The 26,775-nt window shown below is 37.8% G+C and overlaps 5 protein-coding genes and 2 pseudogenes across 5 annotated transcripts; 5 read left to right on the forward strand and 2 right to left on the reverse strand.

The window, feature by feature from the left end:
• Positions 1 to 816: 816 nt before the first annotated feature.
• On the forward strand, positions 817 to 3,219 carry LOC147278720 (putative receptor protein kinase ZmPK1). Its single transcript, XM_086251845.1, has one exon. The coding sequence runs from the start codon at positions 817 to 819 to the stop codon at positions 3,217 to 3,219; it is 2,403 nt and encodes an 800-aa protein (XP_086107971.1).
• Positions 3,220 to 6,080: 2,861 nt separating this feature from the next.
• LOC147278721 (putative receptor protein kinase ZmPK1) lies at positions 6,081 to 8,477 on the forward strand. Its single transcript, XM_086251725.1, has one exon. The coding sequence runs from the start codon at positions 6,084 to 6,086 to the stop codon at positions 8,475 to 8,477; it is 2,394 nt and encodes a 797-aa protein (XP_086107851.1). The 5' UTR covers positions 6,081 to 6,083.
• A 211-nt stretch (positions 8,478 to 8,688) lies between these two features.
• Positions 8,689 to 10,678, reverse strand: LOC147278722 (transcription factor MYB44-like). Its single transcript, XM_086249861.1, has one exon. It carries the CDS (start codon positions 10,565 to 10,567, stop codon positions 9,593 to 9,595), a length of 975 nt encoding a protein of 324 aa, XP_086105987.1. The 5' UTR covers positions 10,568 to 10,678; the 3' UTR covers positions 8,689 to 9,592.
• A 6,608-nt stretch (positions 10,679 to 17,286) lies between these two features.
• LOC147278723 (adenylate isopentenyltransferase 5, chloroplastic pseudogene) lies at positions 17,287 to 18,162 on the reverse strand (annotated as a pseudogene).
• A 2,222-nt stretch (positions 18,163 to 20,384) lies between these two features.
• On the forward strand, positions 20,385 to 21,790 carry LOC147278724 (putative carbohydrate esterase At4g34215 pseudogene; annotated as a pseudogene).
• Positions 21,791 to 22,894: 1,104 nt separating this feature from the next.
• LOC147278725 (putative carbohydrate esterase At4g34215) lies at positions 22,895 to 23,961 on the forward strand. The gene is made up of 2 exons (XM_086251975.1): positions 22,895 to 23,484; positions 23,675 to 23,961. The coding sequence occupies exons 1-2, from the start codon at positions 22,897 to 22,899 to the stop codon at positions 23,876 to 23,878; spliced, it is 792 nt and encodes a 263-aa protein (XP_086108101.1). The 5' UTR covers positions 22,895 to 22,896; the 3' UTR covers positions 23,879 to 23,961.
• Positions 23,962 to 25,186: 1,225 nt separating this feature from the next.
• On the forward strand, positions 25,187 to 25,931 carry LOC147278726 (uncharacterized). The gene is made up of 2 exons (XM_086252292.1): positions 25,187 to 25,251; positions 25,349 to 25,931. The coding sequence occupies exons 1-2, from the start codon at positions 25,237 to 25,239 to the stop codon at positions 25,610 to 25,612; spliced, it is 279 nt and encodes a 92-aa protein (XP_086108418.1). The 5' UTR covers positions 25,187 to 25,236; the 3' UTR covers positions 25,613 to 25,931.
• Positions 25,932 to 26,775: the final 844 nt, after the last annotated feature.

A 26,775-nucleotide genomic window follows, 5' to 3' on the forward strand; every position in this document is an offset into this window, starting at 1 on the left:
TCTTAGAATTGGCATTATATACATAGTCATGTACTCATGTGTTTTCTTAGAATTGGCACTATATACATAGTCATGTCTACTTGGAAAATAAGAAGTCAAATTGGCAGTATATACATATTCATAGAAAAAATAGAATATTCTATTTTTTCTACGAAATGTTTTTTTCATTACCAGTAATATTTTATATAACAAAATTCATAAAATTCATATACATATTTATCTCTTTCGATCATCACGTGTTAAGTTGCATGATAAGTGATATTTGGAAATTTTGTTTTCCTGAGGTGCTGCCATGCTAAATTGAAAGTCACTTGATAAACAATTTATTTTTTTATAAAGGCTCATTTGATGCATAAAATTAAATTGGATAGGTTAAATGATTAGATTCATTTGTATTTAAGGAAGAAGACGAAGGTGTCTTCTAACTTAGAGAATTCATATGGATTAACTATAAATGGACACTTATTCCTATTAATTTCACTATTTTTGTAGAGTTCTATGAATATTATGTAAGTTTTTTTTTTGTCAATGAATGTTATGTAAGTTAATATATAAATAATAGTTAGGAGAAAAAATTGGGACAAATAGTATCTTCCACGAAAAAAATGATCTGCCACGAAGGAAGATGAAGACAATTGACAGTTGACACTACATGTCTTCAAAGACTGTTCAACTTAATTATTCGCAAACGTTTAAATTTCACGGAAGTTGCAACCTTCCTTTCCTTTATACATTCCATATGGAATGAAGTTTGCTTGTTTGGGATATCACATTAATTAATGTGGCAATACTTTTGATCATACGAATTTGTAAATCATGGAGCTCCAAATTTTGTTCCTCGCCCTTGTTTTTCTGACGCTATATTCTTCACTAAAATCCTCAGCATCCAATATTATGAGCATGGGGTCATCTCTGTCGGTGGAAAATCCAGCTCATACCTTAATCTCCCCAAATGGCAGATTTTCCGCTGGCTTGTTTTCAGTGGGTGAAAATGCATATTGCTTTGGCATTTGGTTCACCGAGCCATCACCCATCCAAAACCTCACGGTGGTTTGGATAGCCAACCGTGACCAGCCGGTCAACGGCAGGCACTCCAAGCTCTCCCTCCAAAAGAATGGTAACCTTGTCCTCACTGATGCCGGGCGAGCCACCATTTGGTCCTCCAACACCGTTTCAAATTCACTAGACAAATTGCAACTCTACGACAGTGGCAATCTTGTTCTGCTCAACCGAAACGGTGTCGCTTTGTGGGAAAGTTTTGCTTCACCTACAGACACTCTTTTGCCTCAGCAACCACTTACCAGAAACACAAAGCTTGTCTCCTCGAGAAGCCTCACCAACTATGCCTCTGGCTTCTACTCCCTTTTTTTCGACAACGACAACACTCTCCGCCTTCTCTACGATGGCCAGGAGGATTCAAGCATTTACTGGCCCGACCCATGGGTTCTCATTTGGAAAGCTGGAAGGTACATATACAACAACAGCAGATTTGCTTTGTTTGATAGCTTGGGCAATTTCAGTGCATCCGATGACCTCACCGTTTTGTCAGCGGATTATGGTGCAAAGTTGCAGAGAATTTTGAAGACCGATGTTGATGGCAATGCCCGATTGTACAGTCGGGCAAAGCCGGGAGACAAGTGGGTTGTTTCGTGGCAAGCCCTTTCGCAACCCTGTAAAATTCATGGCATTTGTGGGGATAATAGTTGGTGCACCCATGTTCCTAGTTTGGGCAGGAAATGTTCATGTGTTCCAGGCTTTAAGGTGAGAAATCAATATGATTGGTCTTTTGGGTGCGAACCAGATTTCAATGTCTCCTACTCCTGCAATACTACTGTTGCTCGTGATCAGTTTGGTTTTATGCATCTTCCTCGCATTGAATTCTTCGGATATGATTATTGGGTCTATTTTAATTACACCTTGGAAGGTTGCAAAACTGTGTGCCTGGAATTGTGCAACTGTAAAGGATTCCAGTACAAATATGACTTTGGTGTTGGTTTTTATAAATGTTTTCCCAAGTCCCAATTGCGAAATGGATACCGTTCGCCTGGTTTTGACGGAGACCTCTACTTGAAACTACCCAAGGCGACCCTTTCTTCTTATAAAGTTCCCTCAGAACAATCCGTTAATATGTGCACAGACAAACTTCCAAGACAGTTGAACAAAACATACGGAAAAGGCAATACAAATGGGTCTGTCCAGTTCATGCTGAGATTCGCTTCTGGGCTGGGAGGAATTGAGATTGTTTGTGTCTTTGTTGTGTGGTTTTGTCTGACTCGAAGAACAGGCCGAGGACAAGAAGATCCAGATTTGGTCACGCAAGGCTACATTCATGCTGCCACTGGATTCAGAAGATTTAGTTACTCGGAGTTAAAAAAGGCCACGAGAGGTTTTAAACAAGAGATTGGAAGGGGAGGGGGAGGAATTGTATACAAAGGCTTATTGTCTGATCAGCGAGTTGCAGCAATCAAGAAACTGAGTGCTGCAAGCCCAGGTGAAGCAGAGTTTCTTGCAGAAGTGAGCCTTCTTGGGAAATTGTACCACATGAATTTGATAGAGATGTGGGGATATTGTGTTGAAGGAAACCATAGACTTCTAGTTTATGAGTATATGGAACATGGTTCCTTGGCTGAAAATTTGTCTTCCAATGTGCTTGATTGGAAGAAAAAGTTTGAAATTGCTGTGGGCACAGCAAAGGGCCTGGCTTATTTACATGAAGAATGCTTGGAATGGGTTTTACATTGTGATGTGAAGCCTCAGAACATACTCTTGGACTCTAATTATCAGCCAAATGTTGCAGATTTTGGCCTGTCCAAGCTATTGAATAGAAGTGAGCATAGCAATTCCAACTTCTCAAGGATAAGAGGAACCAGAGGTTACATGGCTCCAGAGTGGGTTCACAACTTTCCCATCACCTCTAAAGTGGACGTTTACAGTTATGGGATTGTTGTCTTGGAGATGCTCACTGGAAAGAACCCAATAGAAAGTGTTCAAGCTGTAGAAGGTGGAGGACAGCAAAAGATGGTGGTTAAATGGGTGAGGGAGAAAATGAATGCAGCATTAGAAAATGCAGTGACCCAAATGGGAGATGAATATGAAAGGGGTCAACGGGAAATTCTTGTTGAGGTAGCTCTTCATTGTTTAGAGGAAGACAAAGATGCAAGACCAACCATGAGTCAAGTAGTGGAGATGCTTCTACATTATGAAAACAGTTCCTTGTAATGGTAACATGTTTGTTGTGTTGGGAATAAACTTCTCTTGTACAAATAATAATGATGGAAACATAAAATTGATCAAGGTAATTAGACGAAAATGAGCAATCACAACAGCACACTATGACTTGTCAGGTTCAGCAAAATCATGCCTACATTCACATAAAGTACCATCAAACTTTCTTATGAGAAAAATGTAAATTTGTACATGCAACTTTGTTCAAGAGTTAATTTGTATCCCGAACTCTATATCCAATAGAATACTTCCTTGTACACTCTCTCCAGAAACCCAAGAAGGACATTCTTCAAAGTTCAAAGTGGCTAGAGACTACTCATCGATACTTTTATTAGAGTCTCTGATGATGGTTAAAATTAGAGTCATAATTAAGCCATACATGAACCAGCCACATTAAACAGTAGTATAGAAAACTATAATTTATATGCATCCACATGTATTGGAAATAACTCCACTGTCCATGCATTAATCATTTCTCCATGTGCCAACCTTAGAGTTAGGATTTTTATTGGTATGGTGTTTAGTTTGGGCCTCTGTGTATTTATATGTTTTTCTGTCTGTATTTTCTGTTTGGGCCATGTTATTTTGTTCTTGTCTTTCTGCGTTTGTTTGTATTGGGCTGGAAAAAAATAAAGAACGGAGAAATGCACCAAAGCAAACAAGTTGTATAGCATATATAGAGAATAGCATTTATATATCTTTCAACTGTTAAACGATTCATTCAGCTACATGCTAAATTATCAATATCATGTACATGAAGTTAAAACCAGAACCAACTTACAAGATCTGACCAAGTCAAGATACATGATATGTAAACTCTCTATATTAATGTAGATAGATTAGACCAAGATCAAAATTTACGTAGAGAGCTGCATATTATATGGAGATTACTACAGTATATGGAAGACTTTTATAGTCAAAGATAAATAAAGATATGACAGAATATAATATTTGTTCAATTTGTATGACGAGTAAAAATTTTATGTAAGGTAATTATATATATCTCTTTCATTATGTAATAAGTTACTGGACAAGCGAGTAAGACATATAAAATAGTGATTTAGAATGCTGGGATGCTAATCGCAAAGTCACATGATAAAAAATTTCTTTTTTTATGAGTGTAAATGTGTAATAGAGAAGCACATGCAATTGGATAATTTTTAATCATATACATGGCAGCTGCAATTTGTCCCCAACCTCACCGTTTCCACTGCGGCTGCAGCAGCCTATAAAAAACAGTCAAAGGAATACCAAACCTATGACAAACGAGCCCACGTACACCTTTTTCTCAAAGAATGTTCAACTTTATATATATTATACAAGAATGGTCAACTTTGATGTCCATTAAATTACACTTACACCCTTTAAAGTTCATTATCTTTTCACATACACCCTTGAAGTTTTAATAATTATACATACACTCATTGAGGTTTCAAAACTGTTGCATATAACCCCTTATAGTGAGTAAAAAATTATGAAAGATTATGTAAAAATGCATGTTAAGGAGTTAAATGACCTAATAAGATTACTCAAGGTGTAAAGTCCAACCTCAATACAAATTTTTTTTTTTTTGTTTATTTATTTATTTTTTTCTCTTGTAGAAGATTATATGCAATAGTTTTAAAATTTCAAAAGGTGTATGTGTAATTTTTTAAATCTCAAAGAGTATGTGAAAAGATAATAAACCTCAAAAAATGTAAGTGTAATTAACTCAAGTTAATATCAAGATACTCTGCTGACGTGTATTCGGGAAGAACTTTGAGGCTCATCAAGTAGTCAATTTTGGTATTTGATCTGAATTGTATATTTTGTATTACTACTTTACTAGGAATATACATATATAGGAGAACCCAGTGGTAAAAGTCTCCTAATTACAATAAATATCAACTACCAGCTACTGTAATTTTTTCTACTCTAATCCTATAACCTAGTTGTACAATGAATGGACTTCATTGACTATTTCTCAACTCTAGTCCTATATAGTCTAGTCCTACGATAAATTAATTTGGCATAAATTTAATTTAGACATATAATTATATATGTCATTTCAACAGAATTCATGAATTTTAAAATATTTCAAATATATACTCGATCTATTATCTAAATTGAAAAATAGAATTTCGTTCATAAATTCGTTGAGAGATCAGTTAAATGTCAGTTTGGCTTTTGCTGACCGGGATTACTTGGCGATGTGACACCATCCCAGCAAACTTTTCCCGCCAAATAAGCGACACGGTGACACCTGTCCACCTGTCCACCTAATCCCTAACACAGGTCCACAAACTCATAATCTCTTTCTCACTCGTCGAACACAGGTGATGGATTTATATTCAAATTTGGGGGAAAACGTAATGTTTTTAGGAAACTAAATGGTCAGGAGAGCATTCGATGAGCGGGAAAGAGGTGATGGGTGTGTGGGCCCGTGTCAGTGGACATGTGTCGCTCATTTGGCGGGAAATGTATGTTAAGTTGGCGCCACATTGCCAATTAATCCTCGTCAGTAAAAGTCAAGCTGGTATTTAACTGATATTTCAACAAATTGATGGACGAAAGTTTATTTTTTAATTTATATAATAAATCGGATATATATTTGAAATATTTTAAAGTTCATAAATTTTATTAAAATGACATATATAGTTATGTGTCTAAATTAAATTTATGTCAATTAATTTTATTGACTTACCGACAAGTTGTCTTCACGTTAACACAAGTTGCAACCTTGCTTTATATATATGTAAACGTGTTTGCTTCTTTGGGATAAAGATCATATTGATTAATTCTGCAATACTTTGATCATACAAATTTGTGAATCATAGAGCCCAAAACATTGTGCTTATGATTTAATTTCAATCAAATTCATGGGTGCTACATTTTTGTTCCTTGTTCTTCTTTTATTGGCACTATTATCTCCATTAACATCGTCAACCTCCAATATTTTGAGCATTGGTTCATCTCTCTCAGTGGAAAATCCAGCTGATACCTTAATCTCCCCAAATGGCATTTTTGCCACGGGCTTTTTTCCCGTGGGCGAAAATGCATATTGCTTCGCCATTTGGTTCACCGAGCCAAGCCCGACCCAAAACCTCACGGTGGTTTGGATGGCCAACCGTGACCAGCCAGTCAACGGCAGGCTGTCCAAGCTCATCCTCCAAAAAAACGGCAACCTTGTCCTCACCGACGCCGGCCGAGACACCATTTGGTCCTCCAACACCGTCTCAAATTCCTCACACAAATTGCAACTCCACGACACTGGCAACCTCGTTCTGCTCAATCCAAACGGTGTCGCTTTTTGGGAGAGCTTTGCATCACCAACAGACACCCTTTTGCCCCAACAACCACTCACCAGAAACACAAAGCTTGTCTCCTCAAGAAGCCTTACCAACTACTCCTCTGGCTTCTACTCTCTTTTCTTTGACAATGACAACACTCTCCGCCTTCTCTACGACGGCCCGGAGGTCTCAAGCATCTACTGGCCCGACCCGTGGCTGCTGAGTTGGCAAGCCAGAAGGTCCATATACAACAACAGTAGAATCGCAAGGCTTGATGGGTTGGGCAATTTTAGCGCATCAGATCGGTTCGTCGTTTTGTCAGCGGATTATGGAGCAGAGTTGCAGAGAATATTCAGGACCGATGTTGATGGTAATATCCGAATGTACAGTCGAGCAAAGCAGGGAGAGAAGTGGGTGGTTTCGTGGCAAGCCATTTCGGAACCATGTAAAATTCATGGCATTTGTGGGGCTAATAGTTTGTGCAGCTATGTCCCAAGTTTCGGTAGGCAATGCTCATGCATTCCAGGGTATGAGAAGGTAAACGAGATTGATTGGTCTTATGGGTGTCGACCAGCTGCTGAGTTCAATCTGTCCTGCAACAGTGATCACCGTCTGTTTGATTATATGCATCTTCCTCACGTTGAGTTCTTTGGGTATGATTATGGGGATGGGGTGTATCCTAATTACACATTAGCAAGGTGCAAAAGTTTCTGCTTCGAATTGTGCAACTGTACTGGGTTTCACTACAAATTTGGTGGAGGTCATCACAATTGTTATCCCAAGACCCAATTGCGAAATGGGTACCGTACCCCTGGTTTTGAAGGAGACCTCTACTTGAAGCTACCCAAATCTATACTTTCTTCCTATAAAAGACCAGCACAAGAATCAAATATGTGCTCAGCCAAGCTTGCAATGCAGCTGGACAGAACGTACGAGAAAAGAAACACAAATGGGCCTGTCCAGTTTATGCTCAAATTCGCCTCTGCGCTCGGAGGACTTGAACTTGTTTGTGTATTCGTTGTGTGTTACTTTGTGACTCGAAGAACCGGCAGAGAAACGGAGGATTCAGATTTGGTTACGCAAGGCTACATTCATGCTGCAACTGGATTCAGAAGATTTAGTTACTATGAGTTGAAAAAGGCCACACGTGGTTTCAAAGAAGAGATTGGAAGAGGTGGAGGAGGAGTTGTGTACAAAGGCTTATTGTCTGATCAAAGAGTTGCAGCAATCAAGCAACTGAATGCTGCAAACCAAGGAGAAGCAGAGTTTCTTGCAGAAGTGAGCCTTCTTGGGAAGCTGTACCACATGAACTTGATAGAGATGTGGGGGTATTGTGTGGAAGATAAGCACAGGCTTCTGGTGTATGAGTATATGGAGCATGGTTCCTTGGCAGAAAGTTTGTCTTCCAATGTGCTTGATTGGAAGAAAAGGTTTGAAATTGCTGTGGGCACAGCTAAAGGCCTTGCTTATTTGCATGAAGAGTGCTTGGAATGGGTTTTACATTGTGATGTGAAGCCTCAAAACATACTCTTGGACTCTAATTATCATCCAAAGGTTGCAGATTTTGGCCTGTCCAAGCTACTAAACAGAAGTGAGCTAAGCAATTCCAGCTTCTCAAGGATAAGAGGAACCAGAGGTTACATGGCTCCAGAGTGGGTTCACAATATGCCCATCACTTCCAAAGTGGATGTTTACAGCTATGGGATTGTTGTCCTGGAAATGCTGACTGGAAAGAGCCCAATGGAAAGTGTTCAAGCTGTAGAAGGTGGAGGGGAGACACAGCAAAAGATGGTGGTTAAATGGGTGAAGGATAAAATGAATGGAGCATCTGAAAATGCAAAGTCCCAGTTGGGAACTGAAATTGAAAAGGGTCAGCTGGAAATTCTAGTTAAAGTGGTTCTTAAATGTTTAGAGAAAGACAGAGATGCAAGACCCACCATGAGTCAAGTAGTAGAGATGCTTGTACACCATGAAAACAACTGATTGTAATGGTGACATGTTCATAACTTCATACTGGGATGCTAATAATAATAGTATCAGTATGATCTCGATTTTTCTTAGATCAAAATTTGCATTATTAAAGATTGGGATGGTATATTTTTATGTTCTTTCTGTTATAAAAATTTCTGACCACTTTCTCCAAGCCATCATATACATTGAATTGAATATAATCGAAAGTTGCACAAAGAAAACGTAGAAAAATCGCCAGTGTATTGGATATAGACCAATTAGCTTAAAACTGATTAGTACAAAACTAAAATCAAAATGTTACGATTTGAGGTTGACAAGACTCCATTATCAGCCCCACCCATAACGGTTGCAATCCATGAAATGTCCAATGCAAATCTCTTAACAATATACAGTCGCTAATGCCTTGAATACAATATGTCAACGCTGTGGCCAATTGGACTTGACATCATCCTCCCTCACATTATTATAGTGGTACGCGTACCCAATGGCTGAGAAGTTCCTTTGTGATTTTAGTGGTTTTAAATTTCACTTGATGATCTGCCCGCAAAAAAACAAAAACAAAAACAAAAAGAAACGAAAAATGTCTCTTGATTTTGTTCATGAACAAGATTGAAAACATGTTGACCAGAGCGGGAGGATCATTGGTGTAATTAAGCATTGACAACTGGGTTTACTTGAGCGGCCACCATTTAAACCATTAGTCTGTGAATTCCAGAACCTCTGTTTCTCGCACCCAAACAAAAACTTGCCTGATTCGAATTTTCTTTCAATCACCTCCGTCCAACAATGTTAACCAACATGGGCTTATTGTCCTATGTTTTTCCAATTTCTGCATTAGATTTTAGAAAATAAATTGATTCTAAGATTCTCAGATTTCCAAATTTCCACCCAACCAAGTGACCCTCTTTTTATCATTAAACAACAGCCTCATCATCCCCAGCTTCGATCCTCTGTACACTTCACAGCTAATTATAAAACCCAAAAAAAGAAAAAAAAAAAAAAAGAAAGGACGGAAATTGAATAACAGAGTTTGATTTTGATTTTCTCCATGGCTAGCTCCTTGCTTTTGGGTCGGGGTCATTTTCGAACATCACTAGGACTATGTCACTCTATTTTGGGTGGTGTTGCTACTCGATTTTGCTAATCCCAATACGCTTTACGACAGCGTTTCTAATAGCTTCGGTGTGCATGCACAATCCCTTGTTCTCAATCCCAGACATGTAGATGCTCACTTCCTTTCTGATCATCTCCTGCATCACATCCAAGAACTCTGCGCTGAAGAACTGCTTATCATACCCCATCATCTCACTGTTTTGCTTGCTCTGGCGTGGCACGCCAGCTGCTTCTTGGAGTTGTAACATCTGGGTCGGGCTCACGCCCCCGTTGGATCCGAATCCGGACCCGTGATTATTCGACCCATCACACGAATCGGATCCGGGCAGCGACAGGCTGAGCGAGGTCGGTGGGTCCGCCGCCGAAGACGACGCCTCCATCGACGGACCAATGGGTCCAGCTGTCGTCAGGGGCATGAAGACTTGGGGCGGAGGAGGCACACCGGGCAAACTCGAATCGCTCAAATCGGATCCGGACGGGCTACCCGGGTTCATGTACAGACCCGAAACCGATACGGTCGTACCCGCACCAACACTGGCGGATCTTTTCAGAGGCGGAAGTCCGTTGCCATCGGCGGTGAAATCGTCGGACATGGACGAGCATTTCCGCTTGAGCGTGGAGTTCCAGTGGTTCTTGATGGCGTTATCGGTGCGACCATTGAGCAAGCGGGCGATGGTGGCCCACTTGTTGCCGAACCGGGCGTGGGCCCTGATTATGGTGTCGTCCTCTTCGGGACTGAAAGGCCGGTGCTCCACCTCCGGCGAGAGCTGGTTGCACCACCGCAGACGGCAGGACTTGCCGGATCGACCAGGGATCGATTTGCTGATCAGAGACCAGTTTCTGGGCCCGTAGTTCTGCACCAGTTTCTGTAACGCTTCGTCTTCTTCAGGGCTCCACGGGCCCTTTATCCGATCCAGGACTTTCTTCGCAGAAGCCATAGCAGGACTTTGAGAACCCCTAATTTTGATTAAAGTTAAAAGATATAACATAAAACTAAGAAAAAATGATAATAATAATAAATATAATTAGTTTGTAGCTGAGATTTTTTTTTTTTTTTTTGTACAGAGAAGGAGGGAGGGTTTAAAGGAGGTGGTAGAGGCGGAGCCTCACCTTTGTTCTAAGAGGGAGTTACAGGTATGGAAGGGTTATATATACGGCAAAGGGATAGAGGTGACCGGTCATAGCCGGTGTGAGTAACCGGTCTTAGCCGTTGCGATAGTGGGGATTCTTCCAGGCAAGGCAGTTACTAGTATACAGCTGTCAAACGAACACGCGTCGCTTCCTATCTCCTTCAACTTACACGTATAACCCAAATAATAACATTCACCTCCCTCCATTTTTCTTTTTTCTTTTTTGTCTAAAAGAAAGGAAAAATCAAACTGGCTTTTGCCTACTCTACTCTCTAGTCCAGTAGTCCCTATTCTTTTTAACTTATTTTACACACACAAGGCTCCTAGATGATGAAAGGTAGGTCCCAAGTTGAATGATTTTGACTAATTTTACTCATCCCCGCCCGTCCATTTCAGAAATTAATCTTAATACGTTTTCCTTAATCTGACGTTTAAATTGTTTAATTTAAAAAAATTAATTTCAGCAACTTTTAAGTTTTAACCGAGGGGGGGAGAACTGGAGAAGTGAAACTGTAACAGTCAACAGTTGAAGCTTAACAGTACCAAAGGGATGTCCACCACGTCTCTAAAACAGCGGGATTTAAATGTTGAATGACCGTTTTGGAAGTTAAAAAACTTAAAAGGGCGGAATTGGGAGATTATTATAGCTAATTGTTTGTTTATGAGGTTAATTACTTTAAACAGAAAATTTAAAAACAACCGTAGGGGTTTAAGATAAGACTGGTGAGACCTTGAGAGGGAGTTGAAAGAGTGATCTTTATCGCCAAGAACAAAATTTTGAAATTGAAAGAGAAATGAAATTAAAAAGAAAAGTGTACGGTTTGTTTGGTTTGGGGTTTGGTTTTAGTTGGGGGGGGGGGGTTTGATTGATGGGAGCGTATGCGGATGACTTTGACCAAAGCTAGGCTGGCGAGCATTTTGGCGGAGGATATTTTTTTATAATATAAATCTGAAACGGACGCACGGAAGTGCTGAGCTGGCGGAGAAAACGACAAAATTGAGTAGCAGATTTGGGGGACGAACGGTACTGCAATTCTGTCAGTCCAGGCTGTAAAGCCCAGGCCCACTCGAGTGGTGGGGGAAGTGACCCATCTCCCCCAGTAAAGGCCTAGCGTCCACCGACACGTGTCGGTCACGCTCCTTCCCACAACCCGAACTTCCAAAACCGACTCCACCGTCTTACCAGCTTAATTTATTGCCTTTCCTTCCCTTCCTCGTTGCTTCGTCATGTCCTTTGAGCTCGTTGTTTATGCTTGTCTTTGAAATATCAAATTTCAATTAATCAGGTCGCTTTAGGAAAATTCAATTCAAACAAACGTGTAACAGCTTAGCATTAATTACAACCAGTCTGGTATGACATATTATTAAGCTATATATATAGTCTGTGACTGTGTTTTGTTTTTCATAATTGCGCGTGAGGGATACGAGGAGCGGGGCACGTGGGAGTGGGTTTGGGAAGAGAAACAGAAAAAACGGAAAAGGAAAGAGTGGAAAGCAACAAAAACAGAAAGCGAAGGAAAAGAGGGTTCGTGTGTGAGTAGTCCTGTATCTTTAACACCGGATCAGTTTTGTTCACCTTTTTTTTTTTTTTAATTCAGTGCTTGTTCACCTCCCTTTTAAATAGATATTATAATAAAAAAATTAATCAGAAGTTAATAAATTATATTTAATTATTTATAATATTATAATAATGAAAGAAAAAACTAATTTGACAACTATTTTCTTCCTCTACCTTATTTTTTCTAATTATATATTTGATTAAACAAATCAACATACAAAATTAAATAGCACCGGCAAAAGTCTAAAGGCTGAGGTAAAGATAGAATGAAAAATGTATTGGAATCTAAGAACTCAAAAAAAGAAAGCTTCATCTAAAAGAAAAAGTTAGTACGTACATAGTTAATTTATTTTGTTAATTGTTTATTTTATAGTTGTGTATAATGGCAGTCTAAATATTATTTGTTACATTAACAGATGCACATGAGATGAGCGGCCCATCGATTTTATATGAACATGTATAGGTTACTATTTTTTTTTGTAATTACTTACAATTAACATTCAAAATTAAATTATTTATGATATTGATTATGTATTAATATTTAGGAATCCATTGGGCTAGCAAATCAAAACCACTTGGAAACACAATTTTCTTATGGATTTCCAAATGTTTATGGTGTTCAATGCATTCCTAATCCCCACTTGGGTACCAAGTTATACATCCCATGTTCTACGATTACTCATATATGTATTCCCAGATTTGTAATCTTTCTAAGTATATATAGTGTTGTATATTTTCTTTTATAATTTTCATAAGTATTGTTTTTATTTATTTGATTAATTAATTTGTATGATCACAAATTTGATAAGAACCAAGACCTTAAGGACCGGTTCGTCAACTGAATCTTTCAGATGAAACAAATTCTTAGGCCAATCTAAGGTATTGCAGCATTTGAAGAGAGAAGAATAGTTGCAACGACATAACTTTTTTTTTTAAACTTATGTAACTTTTTTATTGAATTTTCTATGTAGGCAAATGAGTTGTTTTAGATTTTTGTTTTGCCAACATTTTAGATTAAACTTTGCAAATGAGTTTTTGTTAGAATTGCAAATGTGTTGTTGGAATATTTTATTTTTTAATTAATTAAAAAAATATATAAAGGTGTATACAAGAGAAGACAAAAAAAAAAAAGGATGTGGTTTTTTAGGTACTGGAGAAGAGCAAAAGAAAAAAGAAGTAAAAATTATTAAATGGATATGGTTTTTTGGGTTTGGAGGAATACAGGAGAAGAGTAAAAAAAATAAAAGAAGCAAAAATTATTAGAAATAATTAAATAAAAGAGAAGAGAGAAATTAATGGGTAATAAAAAAATGGAAAAAAGTTGATTTAGAAAAGAGCTGTCAAATTAATTCTCTCTCATCGTTATAACATCAGAATAATTAAATATAATATATTAACTCATGGTTAAATTTTTAAACAGATGACAACATTTTAGATAGAAAATAAGCATACACTTGAATTAAATGAGGTAAACAAAACTGCTCTCCTTCATGAGTACTGCTCCCAACTTCAACATGCAATTCGTTCGTTACGCGGGAAACAGCTGTGTATGTGTAACTTACACTGTCACACACACATACACAAGCTCTCTCACGTGCAATTCGCACCCATCTCTACTACCGAACCCTGTCCTTTAGCCGTACTCTTCACGTGACCTTCATCTGCCACACGAGTGCACATCACGTGAGGTCCACACCCCCACGTCCCCACGGCCACCATTGGAATTAATAAAATTATAGAAGGTCAAGTAGTCCTCACCTGCCCAATGTTCTAATGCCTGCCTATTGTTGGAGCCTAATGCTAAGGGGCTTTCTTAATTAAACGTCGCACTTTTTATTAATTAGATCTAAATCTAATTCAAATGCATGCGTGTGTTTTTTATATTTTTCATTTTTAATTAGCCAAAGCCTCAATAAGGTGGATGAGTGGATCAAAAATAGTGGTTTTTTTTTAAAAAAAAAAATCAAGTTGACATCAACTTATACCTCTTATCTATTTATTACCAAAGTACTTTGGTTCTATTAATTACCAGCCTGTGCCCAGCATATATCTCTAACAATTAATTTATTCTAAACTAAGTAGCAAGAAATTGGTCCATTGTTTCGAGAATTGCATATCGTAGAATGGTCCCAAACTGGTGGGCGTTGGCTATGCATGGATTTCTGCAACGATTATATGCTTTGGATTCTTACAAGCAATACCTTGTTCGTTGGGTTTTCTGTGGGACAATTATTGGTCCACCACTACTTTCTTTCCCTTTCCCCTTGTTTTTAAGCCTTCTGGCTGATGGCATCTTGGGCCTTTCTAAGCCCAGTGCTGTGTTTGTGTAGGTCTTTCTTTCATTGGGCTTTGCTTCCTAGAGTGGTACTGAAAAGAAAAAGTGTATAATTAATTCCATCTTTTCTTGGAGAAATTCATGAATGTATCATGTATCATGTATCATGTATCATGTATCATGTATCATGTATCATGTATCTGGTGTTATATATATAAGTTCCTCTCACAATAAGTAAATGGGCTAATTACAAATAATACAATAAAACTCATCACAATTACATTTTAATTAATGCCCTTTTTTATAATTTCATTTTAGTCACTATTGAAAAAAATTTTAAAAAAATATGAATTACAATAAATTAATAAACATAAATTACTATTCATATTGAGATTTGTATTAGGTTTGTATTTGATCACTATGCAGTAAAACGGCTTAGGGAACTAAGCCCAAAACCCGGAAACTAAACCCTAACCCTAAGGGTAACGTGATCATGTAATTAGTGTGTGAGGGATGAAAGTTAGTGTTACATACACCCATTTAGGGGTCGACAATGGGCCGAGGCGGACTCAGGTTTGAATTATAGGAACCCAATAGGGTTTTCGGGCTGGGCTTGGGCTTTCATACACAAGCCCAAGGTCCGCCCATCGGGCTTGAAGGGTCAGGTCAGACTAGGCCCGAAATGGTGGCCCTGTTTAGACACGTATATATATATATATATATATCTTTAATAAAAAAATATAAAGTTTTGGCTATGTTGTGATTTGAACATGAGACCTCATGTAACAAGCTTCAACTCTTAACCAACTAAACTAACTAGTTTATTTGTCAAGTTTATGAATCATAATATATTTAATAGCTATTTCGTTTGTTTACTTCAAAAAATTATTAATATGCTTATTAAGTTATTATATAATATTATTATGTTTGTAATAGTGTAATACCATAAATAATAAACTTTTAAAATTATATACAACATTACAACTATAATAAAACATAAATATACATATGTTTTATTATATATTTTATTACATATTTTTATAAACAAACGATGCAATTGTGTTTTTAACGATCCGAACCGTTCAAATTTTAGTTCCACACTCAAAGATAATTTGTGCAAAAAATGAGGTCAATCGAAGATGTAAAAGTGACATAACTTTGGTTGAATTAATGAACGATCATGGTTTTTTTAATGATGATCAAATGGGTAGATGAATTTCGATTTGGCCGATTTTTTGTAAGGATGATCTTTGACTATGAACATAGAAAATTAACGGGTCAGATTGTTGAAATCACGTTGTGGTTTTCATAATTATGGAAACAACAAGGTTACAACGAGAAAGTTATTATAATTATACTCTTCAAGTGTATTTATATGTAGAAGTTCACATATCGATCATATTTTCAATGATCTGAACTGTTCAAACTTTAGTTCCCACTCAAAGAGAATCCTTGGAAAACATTAGCTCAATCGGAGATGTAAGAGTGACGTAACGGTGGTCGAATTAATGAATAATCGTGGTTTTTCTAATGATAATCGAATATTCGAACGGGTAAATGAATTCCTATTTGGACGGTTTTTTGTAAAGATGATATTTGACTATCAACATATAAAATGAATGGTTCAGATCGTTGAATTAATGAACGATCTTGGTTTAATAACTTTAATTATAGTTGTATTATAATAGTTTATTAGAATATGTTTAATAACTATAGTTGTAAATTTGTAATGTTGTATATAAGTTTAAAAGTTTATTATTTATGGTATTACACAGTTTACACTATTACTATTTACTAACATTACATGATTATAGTATTATATAATAACTTAATAAGTATATTAATAATTATTCGAGCATACAAACGAAAAACTTATTAAATATGTTATGATTCACTAATTAAACAAATAAAATGGTCAGTTCAGTTGGTTGTGAGTTGAAGTTTGTTACATGAGGTCTCATGTGCGATTCACAACATAGCTAAAATCCTATATTTTTTTATTGAAAATATATTCTGTGTAAATGGACTTTGGGTCGGGCCTAAGCATGCGAGCTTCGGGTGGGCCTAAGCGGGCAGGGCTTCGAGTGGCCCGTGGGCATCAAGGAGATGGCCCAAGCACAGCCCAATGACTATTCGGGGCGGATCGACCCCAATGGGCCGTGCGGGCTTCGGGCCTTGGGCTTTTTGGTGACCCCTACACCCATTACAATGAAGAATTGTTCTTAATTGGGGGAATATGAGAATGGACAACAAGATTGGAAAAGTCCATACATGTGAAAGAGAATTGCACGTACATAATTAGTGATAAAATTAAATTGGATCAATTAATTAAAAGGTACTATAAACCTAATTATGTATTAGACAAGCACAAGGAAAAACTTCATGCAATGGGCGTATACAACATTTTCTCATATACTAATTTTGTAATATTTATTGTGAGAAAAGTAACGTATACTTACACCTATTACATGAAAGTTTTTTTGAACAAAGATATATGTAGCTCTTCAAATTAGAAAATAAGCATTTAATGACTTATTGCCTGTTGAAGATATATAATAAGATTTGATTGCAGAACAAATTAATGGTTTCAGTTGTATTTTTTGGGTAATAGAAGAAAAGGTTTTATTTTTAATAAGGGCAAGGGACTTAACATGACTGAAAAGCCTAGGCCTAGAGAAGCATCAACTTAAGTCCAAGTTGAATCTGAAAACTCTATTTGTGGCTATGACTTGTCTTTCTTAATTTCTAATTGTCCATTAGGCCAATACTTTCCCTCCCCTCTCGCTTTAAGAAGTCGGCCACAATGAGCAAACTGGGTTTCAAGACCAAGGCTTCCCATACAGCCTCAGCACTCTCCCCACTTCTCTTAAACATAGGAGTGGCGTCAAGCTGATGGATTGGCCACCCAACCTCGTCCCTTAAACGCACAATCTTCTGCGTTTGACGAGCCGCCAAAATGCAAGTGTTTTCCTTAGTCTTGTCAATCCCATACTTGAGCAGCGACTCCAGAGTCTCCTCATCTTCCATATTCCTTTCCGCCCTGAAATATCCATCCATCTCCGGAGCCCCAATTGCCCTTCGGATCCCCCGCTCGTAATCCGCCCCGGGAACAAACATCTCACGAAGCTCCTCAACAAGACCCGCCTCCACCATTTTATCCACTCTCTTCGAAACCTGCTTAAACAACACAGGCATTGACACGTAGATCCATATGAAGCAACATTCGTACTTAATCTGGAACTTGTACGTCGGGTTCTCCACCAGGGCCTCGATGTACGAGTTCGATCCACCTGTAATTATCGGAAGCCGTTTTCTTCCGATAATTTCTTCGACAGCATTTTCTACGTGTAGGGCAAATTCATGTACGGTGAACTCGGCCTCTGGGTCCTCGACAACACCGAGCAAGTGGTGGTGTACTCCACGGCGCTCAGACTCCGTTGCCTTGTTGGTGACGACGTCAAGGCCCTTGTAAACCTGGATTTTGTCGGAGTTGATGACCTCGCCCTTGAACTCAGTGGCTAACTCCACGGAGAGTTTCGTTTTTCCGGAGCCGGTCGAGCCCATGATGAAAACGACCTTCTGCTTCTTGTCGGAGTTTGGAGCAACGAAAAAGCTTTCCATGGTTGGTTACTAGCTGCGACGTACTGTCGTCGATCACCAACTCGCCTTAACAACACAAAAACAAAAGGGTTAATAGAATCTCAGCCCCTCAAACTTTTTTTTTCAAGCCTCTAACCATTGACTTTTTCATTTGATTGCTAGATTAATTAGGCCTAAATTCAAAAATTAACCCATCTACGATTGAAATATACCTAGACGTTTTCTTATAATTACATAGTGTGCGGAGGTAAATTAAATTAAATTCCTAAATGTAAGAGATTAGGTTGACTCCGATAATTGAAGGCAATCCAATCATAATTAATTCGAGGGATCTCGATCTTAATTCTAATTCAATACAGCCTTTCAAATTTGACACAAAAACAAATCATCCCAATTAATTTCAAATTAACAAAATAGTGAAAAAAAAATGAATACAAGAAAAAAGAAAATCTATATATAAGTAAATAAATACATTTCCGAAAACAAAACCATGAAAAAGATACGTAATAGGTAAAAGAAAATTAGTAAATATATAAATAAGATACAGTAGGTGCATAAAAAAATAAAGAAAAGTATCATAGGTAGGTACGTTATACAGTAGCTCAGTACCTTTGACTCGACCTCTTTGTCCTTACTTTCACCCTCTTACTTTCACTCTCAGTGATAGTTTGGTAAATTAATGGGGGCAACAGAAACACCCAAGCAACACTACGTATTCATGTAAATATCTTCATTTATATGCGTGTATATGTTAGCTTAAATGGAAAACTTATGAATGGTAAATACAAATTTCGGACCTGGTACCAATACATTGTATGTAGAATTGATGACTGTAGATTTTCTTGTATATATGATGAATGTGATTAATTATCAAAAAAGAAACATCGAACCCAAAAAAAATGTCTATATAAATTTCCCAAAATAGGTGTGTACATATGTGAGTACAACGTTGTCTTCTTATTTGGCACGAAACAAATGGAAGCTCTTTAATAGTAAATCCAATTTCTTTGACTGTAGATGATTATTGTTGTCAAATATAGCCACGAGTATTAAGAATGAATCTGATTATAAATCCAAGGTGCTACCAACCCAAAAAAAAAAATATATAATTAATTAAGAAAAAAAAAAAAAAGGTGCTACCAACCCTTGGAAAATAAAATTTCCTACGTATGTATCTATTTTTCTGCTGTTCACCGTAATCCTTATCTAATGAAGGAAAAAGGAAAAATTCTGCGCAACGTTTAATTAATGCACATAAAATTCTCTAGATATTAAATGTTTTCAAGTGTATGCATATGAAAATCTTCCGATGTTGAATGTTTTCAACTAGAGGTTGAGATTAGAACCCAAAAATAAAATTTAATATTTTGTTAACGAAGGAGGATAGAGTAATGAGTTATGATTGAAATTTGTATATAAATTATATAATAATGGCAATGAACATTGCAGGCGATAAATATTAAATATGATATAAAGATTCACTTTTTAATGAGTTTTTAGATTGACTATAATGAGTATTAATGCATACGATAATTATAATAAACGATAATAGTAAAAAATTTAAATTAACATCGTAGAGCTCCGTCCAGTTCACCCAATTTGAAATTGAATGGCCGGTTCTTGGATTGTTATTTTATTAATATTTATTTAAAATACCAAATTCACTAAGCTCCATGTCCATCTTGGGCATGAAACCAACCTCCGGCTCAATTCAGTAGAAACACGGGGCCAACTGTGTCAAATTTAAAAACGAGTCAATATGAAGGGCTCTAGAAAATAGAGTAAAACTTTTATGTGTAAATTTATTATCTTTTAAAATTATTTTGGAGGTGACTTAGCCAAAACAAAAGGACCATTTTATATTGATGCATATAAATATATAATGTAGTCTTAATTTTTTTCAATTGCTCTACACGTGTATGGACAAATTCTATCTGTGAGTTGGATGAAATTGTTACTTAACGAGTGATTGAAAACAAAACCTAAGTATATAGTTCTTTATCGGAAAACCTCATAAATTTGTCATTTTGCTATAATTTGGTCATTGATTATTACAGCTAATTAAGCGTTATTGTATTGTAGTTTATGTCATGCATTCCAACTCTAGTGATTGGATTTGGAGTAAGATTCCTGCCTTCCCCGAAGAATTACTGGACCTCATTAAAATTTAAACGCCATATGATATGAGAAGCAAAGCAAGCATATATATCTTTCTCTTTGCTTTCAAACTTGAGACCCACACGATGCTTTTGTTGTTGCTCTTCTCCCTTGTCACTCACGCCTGCTCAGCAGAGCAAGAGATCAAAAGCATATTCATTTTAGCCGGGCAGAGCAACATGGCGGGCCGAGGCGGTGTCGTAAACAACACTCTCACCGGCATCGCCACCTGGGACGGCGTCGTTCCGCCGGAGTGCCGCCCCAACCCCTCCGTCCTCCGCCTCAGCGCGAACCTCAAGTGGGTCGAAGCCCGTGAGCCTCTTCACGCCGACATTGATGTGGAAAAGACCAACGGGATCGGACCCGGCATGGCTTTTGCGAATGCGGTGTTGGCCAGTGGCTCCACCAAGGGAGTCATTGGGTTGGTCCCATGCGCAATTGGTGGGACCAACATAACCCAGTGGGCGCGCGGGTCATTCCTCTACAACCAGATGATTCGGAGAGCTAAGGCTTCCTTGAAGATCAATGGAGGAACAATTAGCGCACTTCTCTGGTATCAGGGTGAGAGTGATACCACTACCAGTCAAGACGCTCACTCTTACAAACCCAAATTGGACACTTTTTTTGGGGACGTACGTTCGGATCTGCTTTCCCCTTTGCTCCCAATAATCCAGGTACATTTATTTGATTAATTACTCCTCTTTTTTATTATCTAATTTCTAATATTCATAATTACTTTGGTTTTGGATGTTTTTGTTTTGTGCTTGAATATTCTTGTTTGTTTGATCCTATTGGTGCATCTCCTTGTTTGACTAGATTCGATTCGCTATGATCATATGGCATGTCATTTTTTGTTGTCAGGATATGCTATGTCATGTCATTGGTGGTTACTAGTTAGTACTGTTAGGTATGTTTAAATTGACTAGTTGATGAAGTGGGGTATATGTTATTCGTACTGTATTTATGAAACAAGTAATGTCGTTTGGTGGTACAGAGAGAGAGAGAGAGAGAGAGAGAGAGAGAGCAAACGTCGTATTGAAGCAGCAGTCCACCAAATTAATTATCGTTTTGTTCAAGTAAAAGAAAGCAAGTTAAAGCCTTTTTTAATTTTTGCCTGAAATGGGGTAGCAAGTTGAATGATGTGCAAGTCTATGTTGAATGTGTATAGGTGGCTTTGGCATCTGGGGCAGGACCATTCGTAGAGACAATTAGGGAAGCTCAGCTGGGAATTGACCTTCTAAACGTTCGAACGGTTGACGCAAAGGGCCTGCCACTTGAACCCGATGGGTTGCACCTGACTACCCCTTCCCAGGTTCGACTTGGGAAAATGCTGGCTCATACATATCTTCAATTCATGCCCAGCCCCATCAGCAGTCATGCACCTCCTACAAGACTTCCTAATTTTATTTCCCATTTTCTAATTACTCCTCTATTCAAATTAATTCACAATGCCTCCAAGCTACCTACTCATTTGTTACTTCATCATTCATAGCGTTCAAATCCTTTTTTGTCTTTTGGAGTAGAAGACAAGTTACTGCATGTCCTGTGATTATCAAACTGTTAGAGAAGCCCATCTGAGAATTGGGCTTTTCTATGTGCGAACCCTTCATGCCAAGGGTTTGGCTCCATAACCTCATGGGTTGCACACTTGCACCTCACAATCCAGGCCCAAGTTCAGCTAGGGGGAATGTTAATTTTCAATCAACTTCATTTTGACTTTGCAATTATTCTATTGAGCTTTGGTTCTTCTTTATGTTTCCATAATTATGTTGAATCATTGTGTTCTTCTGTCATAACCTTAATTATAACCTATTTTGACTGCTCCGGTGTGAAATATTAGAATAAAACAAGCAGAATGATGTGCAGGTGCTTAGCTCACCTAACAAGCTCAAACGAGCTCCTAGTGTAATGCACGTTAGTTCATCTGTTTGTCTGTTTGGGGAAGAATCCACCTACCATCACCTGATATGTTCAAAATTATAATTTTGGCCGTTTTTGTAGTTTTTTTAAATTTTGATTAAGAAGCAATATAACACTATGAATGAAAAATTGATCATCCATGTCTTTTTTGCAATCCAAACAAGCTAGCACATAATAAATGATCGATGAGAGAGATGGATCATAAAATGCATACACGTGATAGGTTCACCAAAAAAAGTGTACCAATTGCAAAGCTCATCAATCCTGTTCAGCCATGAGTTGGAGGGAAACAAGAAACAGTTACAAAACACCTTGGGAAAGTTTTAAAAGGCAGTCTATACAGAAGAATATAAAGAAACAAAATTAATGATGGCGATTTTTGCACTCCTGTTTTATACACTTTCACTCCTCTCTTTTACTTTCCTTCATTTATTTGCTCAATTATCAAAACATAAAAACAAAGAAAATAATGTAAACATACAAATTAGAGTGTTAGAATTGTCACCCAAAATCAATCATTATTCTTTGTTTAAATGAACACCCACCACCCTACCACTTTAGACATGAAAAGAAAAGAGATATGAATTCATTTCCCTTCAAATTCTGTGTGACCCCTGAACAGGAATAAGTACTAGTAAGCAGTAGTGTGAGATAAACCCACATTTCCAATTTTCAATCATGGGCATGTCCAAGTTCTTATTTCTGTTCTCAATATTGTTCATAACCCAATTCAACTTGGGGGCTTCTGTTCCCAGCAAGAACATCTTCATCCTAGCAGGCCAGAGCAACATGGCCGGCCGAGGTGGGGTCACCGGCGGCAAATGGGACGGCAATGTCCCACCCGAGTCAAAACCCAACCCATCAATTCTCAGACTCAGTGCTCAACTCAGATGGGAAGAAGCACACGAGCCACTCCATGCTGACATTGATGTGGGTAAGACATGTGGGGTTGGGCCAGGGATGGCATTTGCCAATGAGGTCCTCCGAGCCAAAGGCTCGAGAATTGGAGTTGTGCGTCTGGTTCCTTGTGCGGTGGGTGGGACTAGACTCGGTGAGTGGGCACGTGGGACTCGGTTGTATACTGAGTTGGTGAGACGAGCCAGTGAGTCGGTGAGGGAAGGTGGCATTATCCGATCTATTTTGTGGTACCAGGGAGAGAGTGATACTGTTAGGAAAGAAGATGCTGAGGGGTATAAAGGGAATTTGGAGAGGCTTATTATGGACCTACGTTTGGATCTTCATAGCCCAAATCTTCCTTTTATCCAGGTTTGCTCTTATGTTTGTGTTTTAAGGTATCAAATCAAATCTGTCGATTGTGCAGAAAGTTTAAGTGGTGTGGCCATAATACAGGGCTCTTGTATTTTTAATTTATGTGTTATAATATAAGTGTACGAGTGATTAAGTATTTTTTTGTCTGAGAGTAATTAAGGATTTGAATTGTCATATTATTATGCAGGTGGCATTGGCATCAGGAGAAGGCCAATTTGTAGATATAGTGAGGAAAGGTCAGATGGAAATTAAGTTGGCTAATGTCAAATGTGTTAATGCCAAGGGACTGCGTCTGAAAGAAGATAAGCTCCACCTTACTACCATATCGGAGGTCCACTTGGGGATCAAGTTAGCTAATTCCTTTCTTGCTTCTTATGGGCATCAACTATAATCATAGAAGCCCAAATTTTGAAACTGTGAGAGATGTAATGTACCCGTGTTGGAACTTCTTAAAGTTTCTGGTTCCTAATTTTATAGAAGCATTATTCCCCCTAAAACCTTATTTGTAAGTATAAATTGTTTTACTTGAAAGTTGTAGTCGTGCGTAGTTGAGCCTTTCTGGGCCTGTCCATATGGGCTATGTTAAAATCTTGGTTCATCAACGAATGGGCTTGGGTTGCAATTTTCGACGGTATCCTTCTAATGGGCCTTTCAGTTCATTTATCCCAATAGACGTTGAGAGGGAAAAAAACGTACCTACACTACACCCATTGTATAAGTGTCTCACATTTATTGTCACATCATATTTTTAATGTGAGATACATGTTGTATACAACAGAGTGTAAATTAGTTTCTCTCTCTAAGGAGGCCCTAGAGTTTAAGGTCTCTAAACCTTTTTCCAACACATATAGTGTTGTTGAAACCAAAAATCTCAGAAAGAATTAATTAGCCCACAATAAATGAATTGGCTGAATTACATGACTCAAAAGTTAATAAAAACGAACAATATTCTTCTCACCGGAGAAAGGAGGAGTTGTCACCTGCAAAAAATACTATGATACCTAAGTTAGTATTTTTTTTGCTATTGTATTTCTTGTGTTCAGCAAAAGTGTGCGTACCTTTACGTTCATTCGCATCTACCATTTATAGGATGTTTATCGAGTAATGTTTTCTTTATTCTCACATTCTCGTTCCCATGACTTGCATGAGATGAATGGTCTTTTAATTTTGATCACAACGTTGTACTCATTTATTGTCCGAATGGACCTTGGGCTTTGTATCTCTGCTTCCTGGGCTGCAGTTTGGGCTGATTTTTGGATCATGCCTATTTCCTTCTCACTTACTTGTTTCGGCTCAGGCTGCCTAGCCCAACAATTTATTGTGATGATTTAGGCCCCCACAAGTGTCATATTATTTCAGATTTAAATTTGGAACATCCTAGCATTATTAAAGAGTTTCTACAGTGTGTCATCGGGACATATATCCATACCATAGTAGGTGGCAGATAGCCATTGGCATTAGAAACGAATCGAGTGACATTACGAACATCTTTGGAAGTTTGGTCACATTGTCGGTAGGTTGTTCCTCCTCTATTGCTAGACTATCAGACACGTGTCCACCCACCGACAATCGTGGATATGATGGAAGCAGAAGCAAACAGCTCACATGAAACGTGTCAGTACCTGATTCACCCTCTTCCCTGCTGACTAGACCTGCCCCAAAAAATATCTATATATCCAGAACTGAGGGTAGAATAGATTGCATATTGTCGGTCGCTGCTTGAGAAATATCTTACATCAATTTTGCAACATGAATACTACCAAAGTATAGAATTCAAACGCCAATTTCATTTTTTTCTGTGTCCCATATTTAATTTGTGAGTTTTATTTGGATTAATTGTGTTTTTGGTTGTGTATGGCAGGGAACTGAAGGTCATGTGAAGGAGGAAGGTGTAGAAGAAGTGAAGGTGGAGACAGTAGATTATCGGAAACCAGCAGGGGAAGACCAAGAAGCCAAAAAGGAGAAGGTGGAGGTGGTTCATGAGATTCGCGATGCGGCCAAGTTGGAGACTGGTGGTGGCGCTTGTGCTGGTGCAGCTGCTGCCGTTGCAAATACTCTTCAGTCTGCAAAGGATGCCATTTCTGGCACTGCCAAAGATAAGACCAAAGATAAGACCACAGAATGAGTAATTCACTAGTCTTAGAGGCAGAGCCTATGTTCCTCTCTTTGGTTGGTGTAATTAAATCAAAACAAATTCATCCAAAATAATCTTAGAGGCAGAGCCTATGTTCCTCTCTTTGGTTGGTGTAATTAAATCAAAACAAATTCATCCAAAATAATCTTAAGAGGCAGAGCCTATGTTCCTCTGTTTGTATGTAACTTATTAACTTCCTTACAGCAGTTGGTGAATTCTGTAATTTGTGTATTGTTTTTGGACTAATTGAACTTGTAGCTTACTGGCCAAGCTTCAATGATACATATATACCAGAGCATTAATTTCTTCACCTCATCCTCTTTAATGTTGTACACCAGATATAGTTAATTACCAAGCTGATTGATCAGCAGGGAAACAGTTCAACAGGGTGCTCATCTCACTTTTGTTTTTTAATTATTATCTATCCCAGCTAATTTGACTTTCATTTTATAGTAAAAGATAGCTCCTTTGGAAAAAGAAATTAGCTACAAATGATATAGTCGGTAATCAATCAAGTGTATTCTTTTTTTATTTGGTGATGCTAGGGTAAGCTAGGTATATCACACAGTGCCGGCCGCTTAGGGCCCACTTTTAAGGGGGGCCCACAAATTTATATATTATGTATATATTAATATATATATATTAAAAAAAATAGTTGTTGAGTTTATTTATAATGTCTTCGCTGCAATTAGGCTCTTTTACTTATTGTGTCAGAGTTATAGTTATCTAGTTTATTTCTTTAGGCCCCCTTTTGTATCAAAAAAAAAAAAACTAGAAACTTCTAAGATATAAAGTTTGAGTTCTGCAACCTATTTTTCCTTTATTATTAGTTGAAAGCCACCTTTTTATTTCTTTTTATTTCCTTAATTTGTGTTTGGTCAACTTGCTTCATTTTTTCTTTGGCTTCTCACGTGAATCACAAGAGAAGCAAGCCAACATCCTAATTTGCATGGCAGTGGGTCTTTTTTGTCCTTGAGTTTACACCTCTTTCTTTTTCATCAACAATACATATCTTTTTTCTGAAAAGTTGGATTCAAATAGCATGTTTGCTTTGAATTGGCAAAGACGGATCTTTGCCTCTCCATATAGTATTGTGGAAAATTGGTTTTTTTTTTTTTTTGTTCTCTACAGGCTCTTTCAATCTGAAAGAAATT

Source organism: Dryas octopetala, chromosome 7 (genome assembly GCF_963921425.1).
Source record: "Dryas octopetala chromosome 7, drDryOcto1.1, whole genome shotgun sequence".
Taxonomy (NCBI): domain Eukaryota; kingdom Viridiplantae; phylum Streptophyta; class Magnoliopsida; order Rosales; family Rosaceae; genus Dryas; species Dryas octopetala.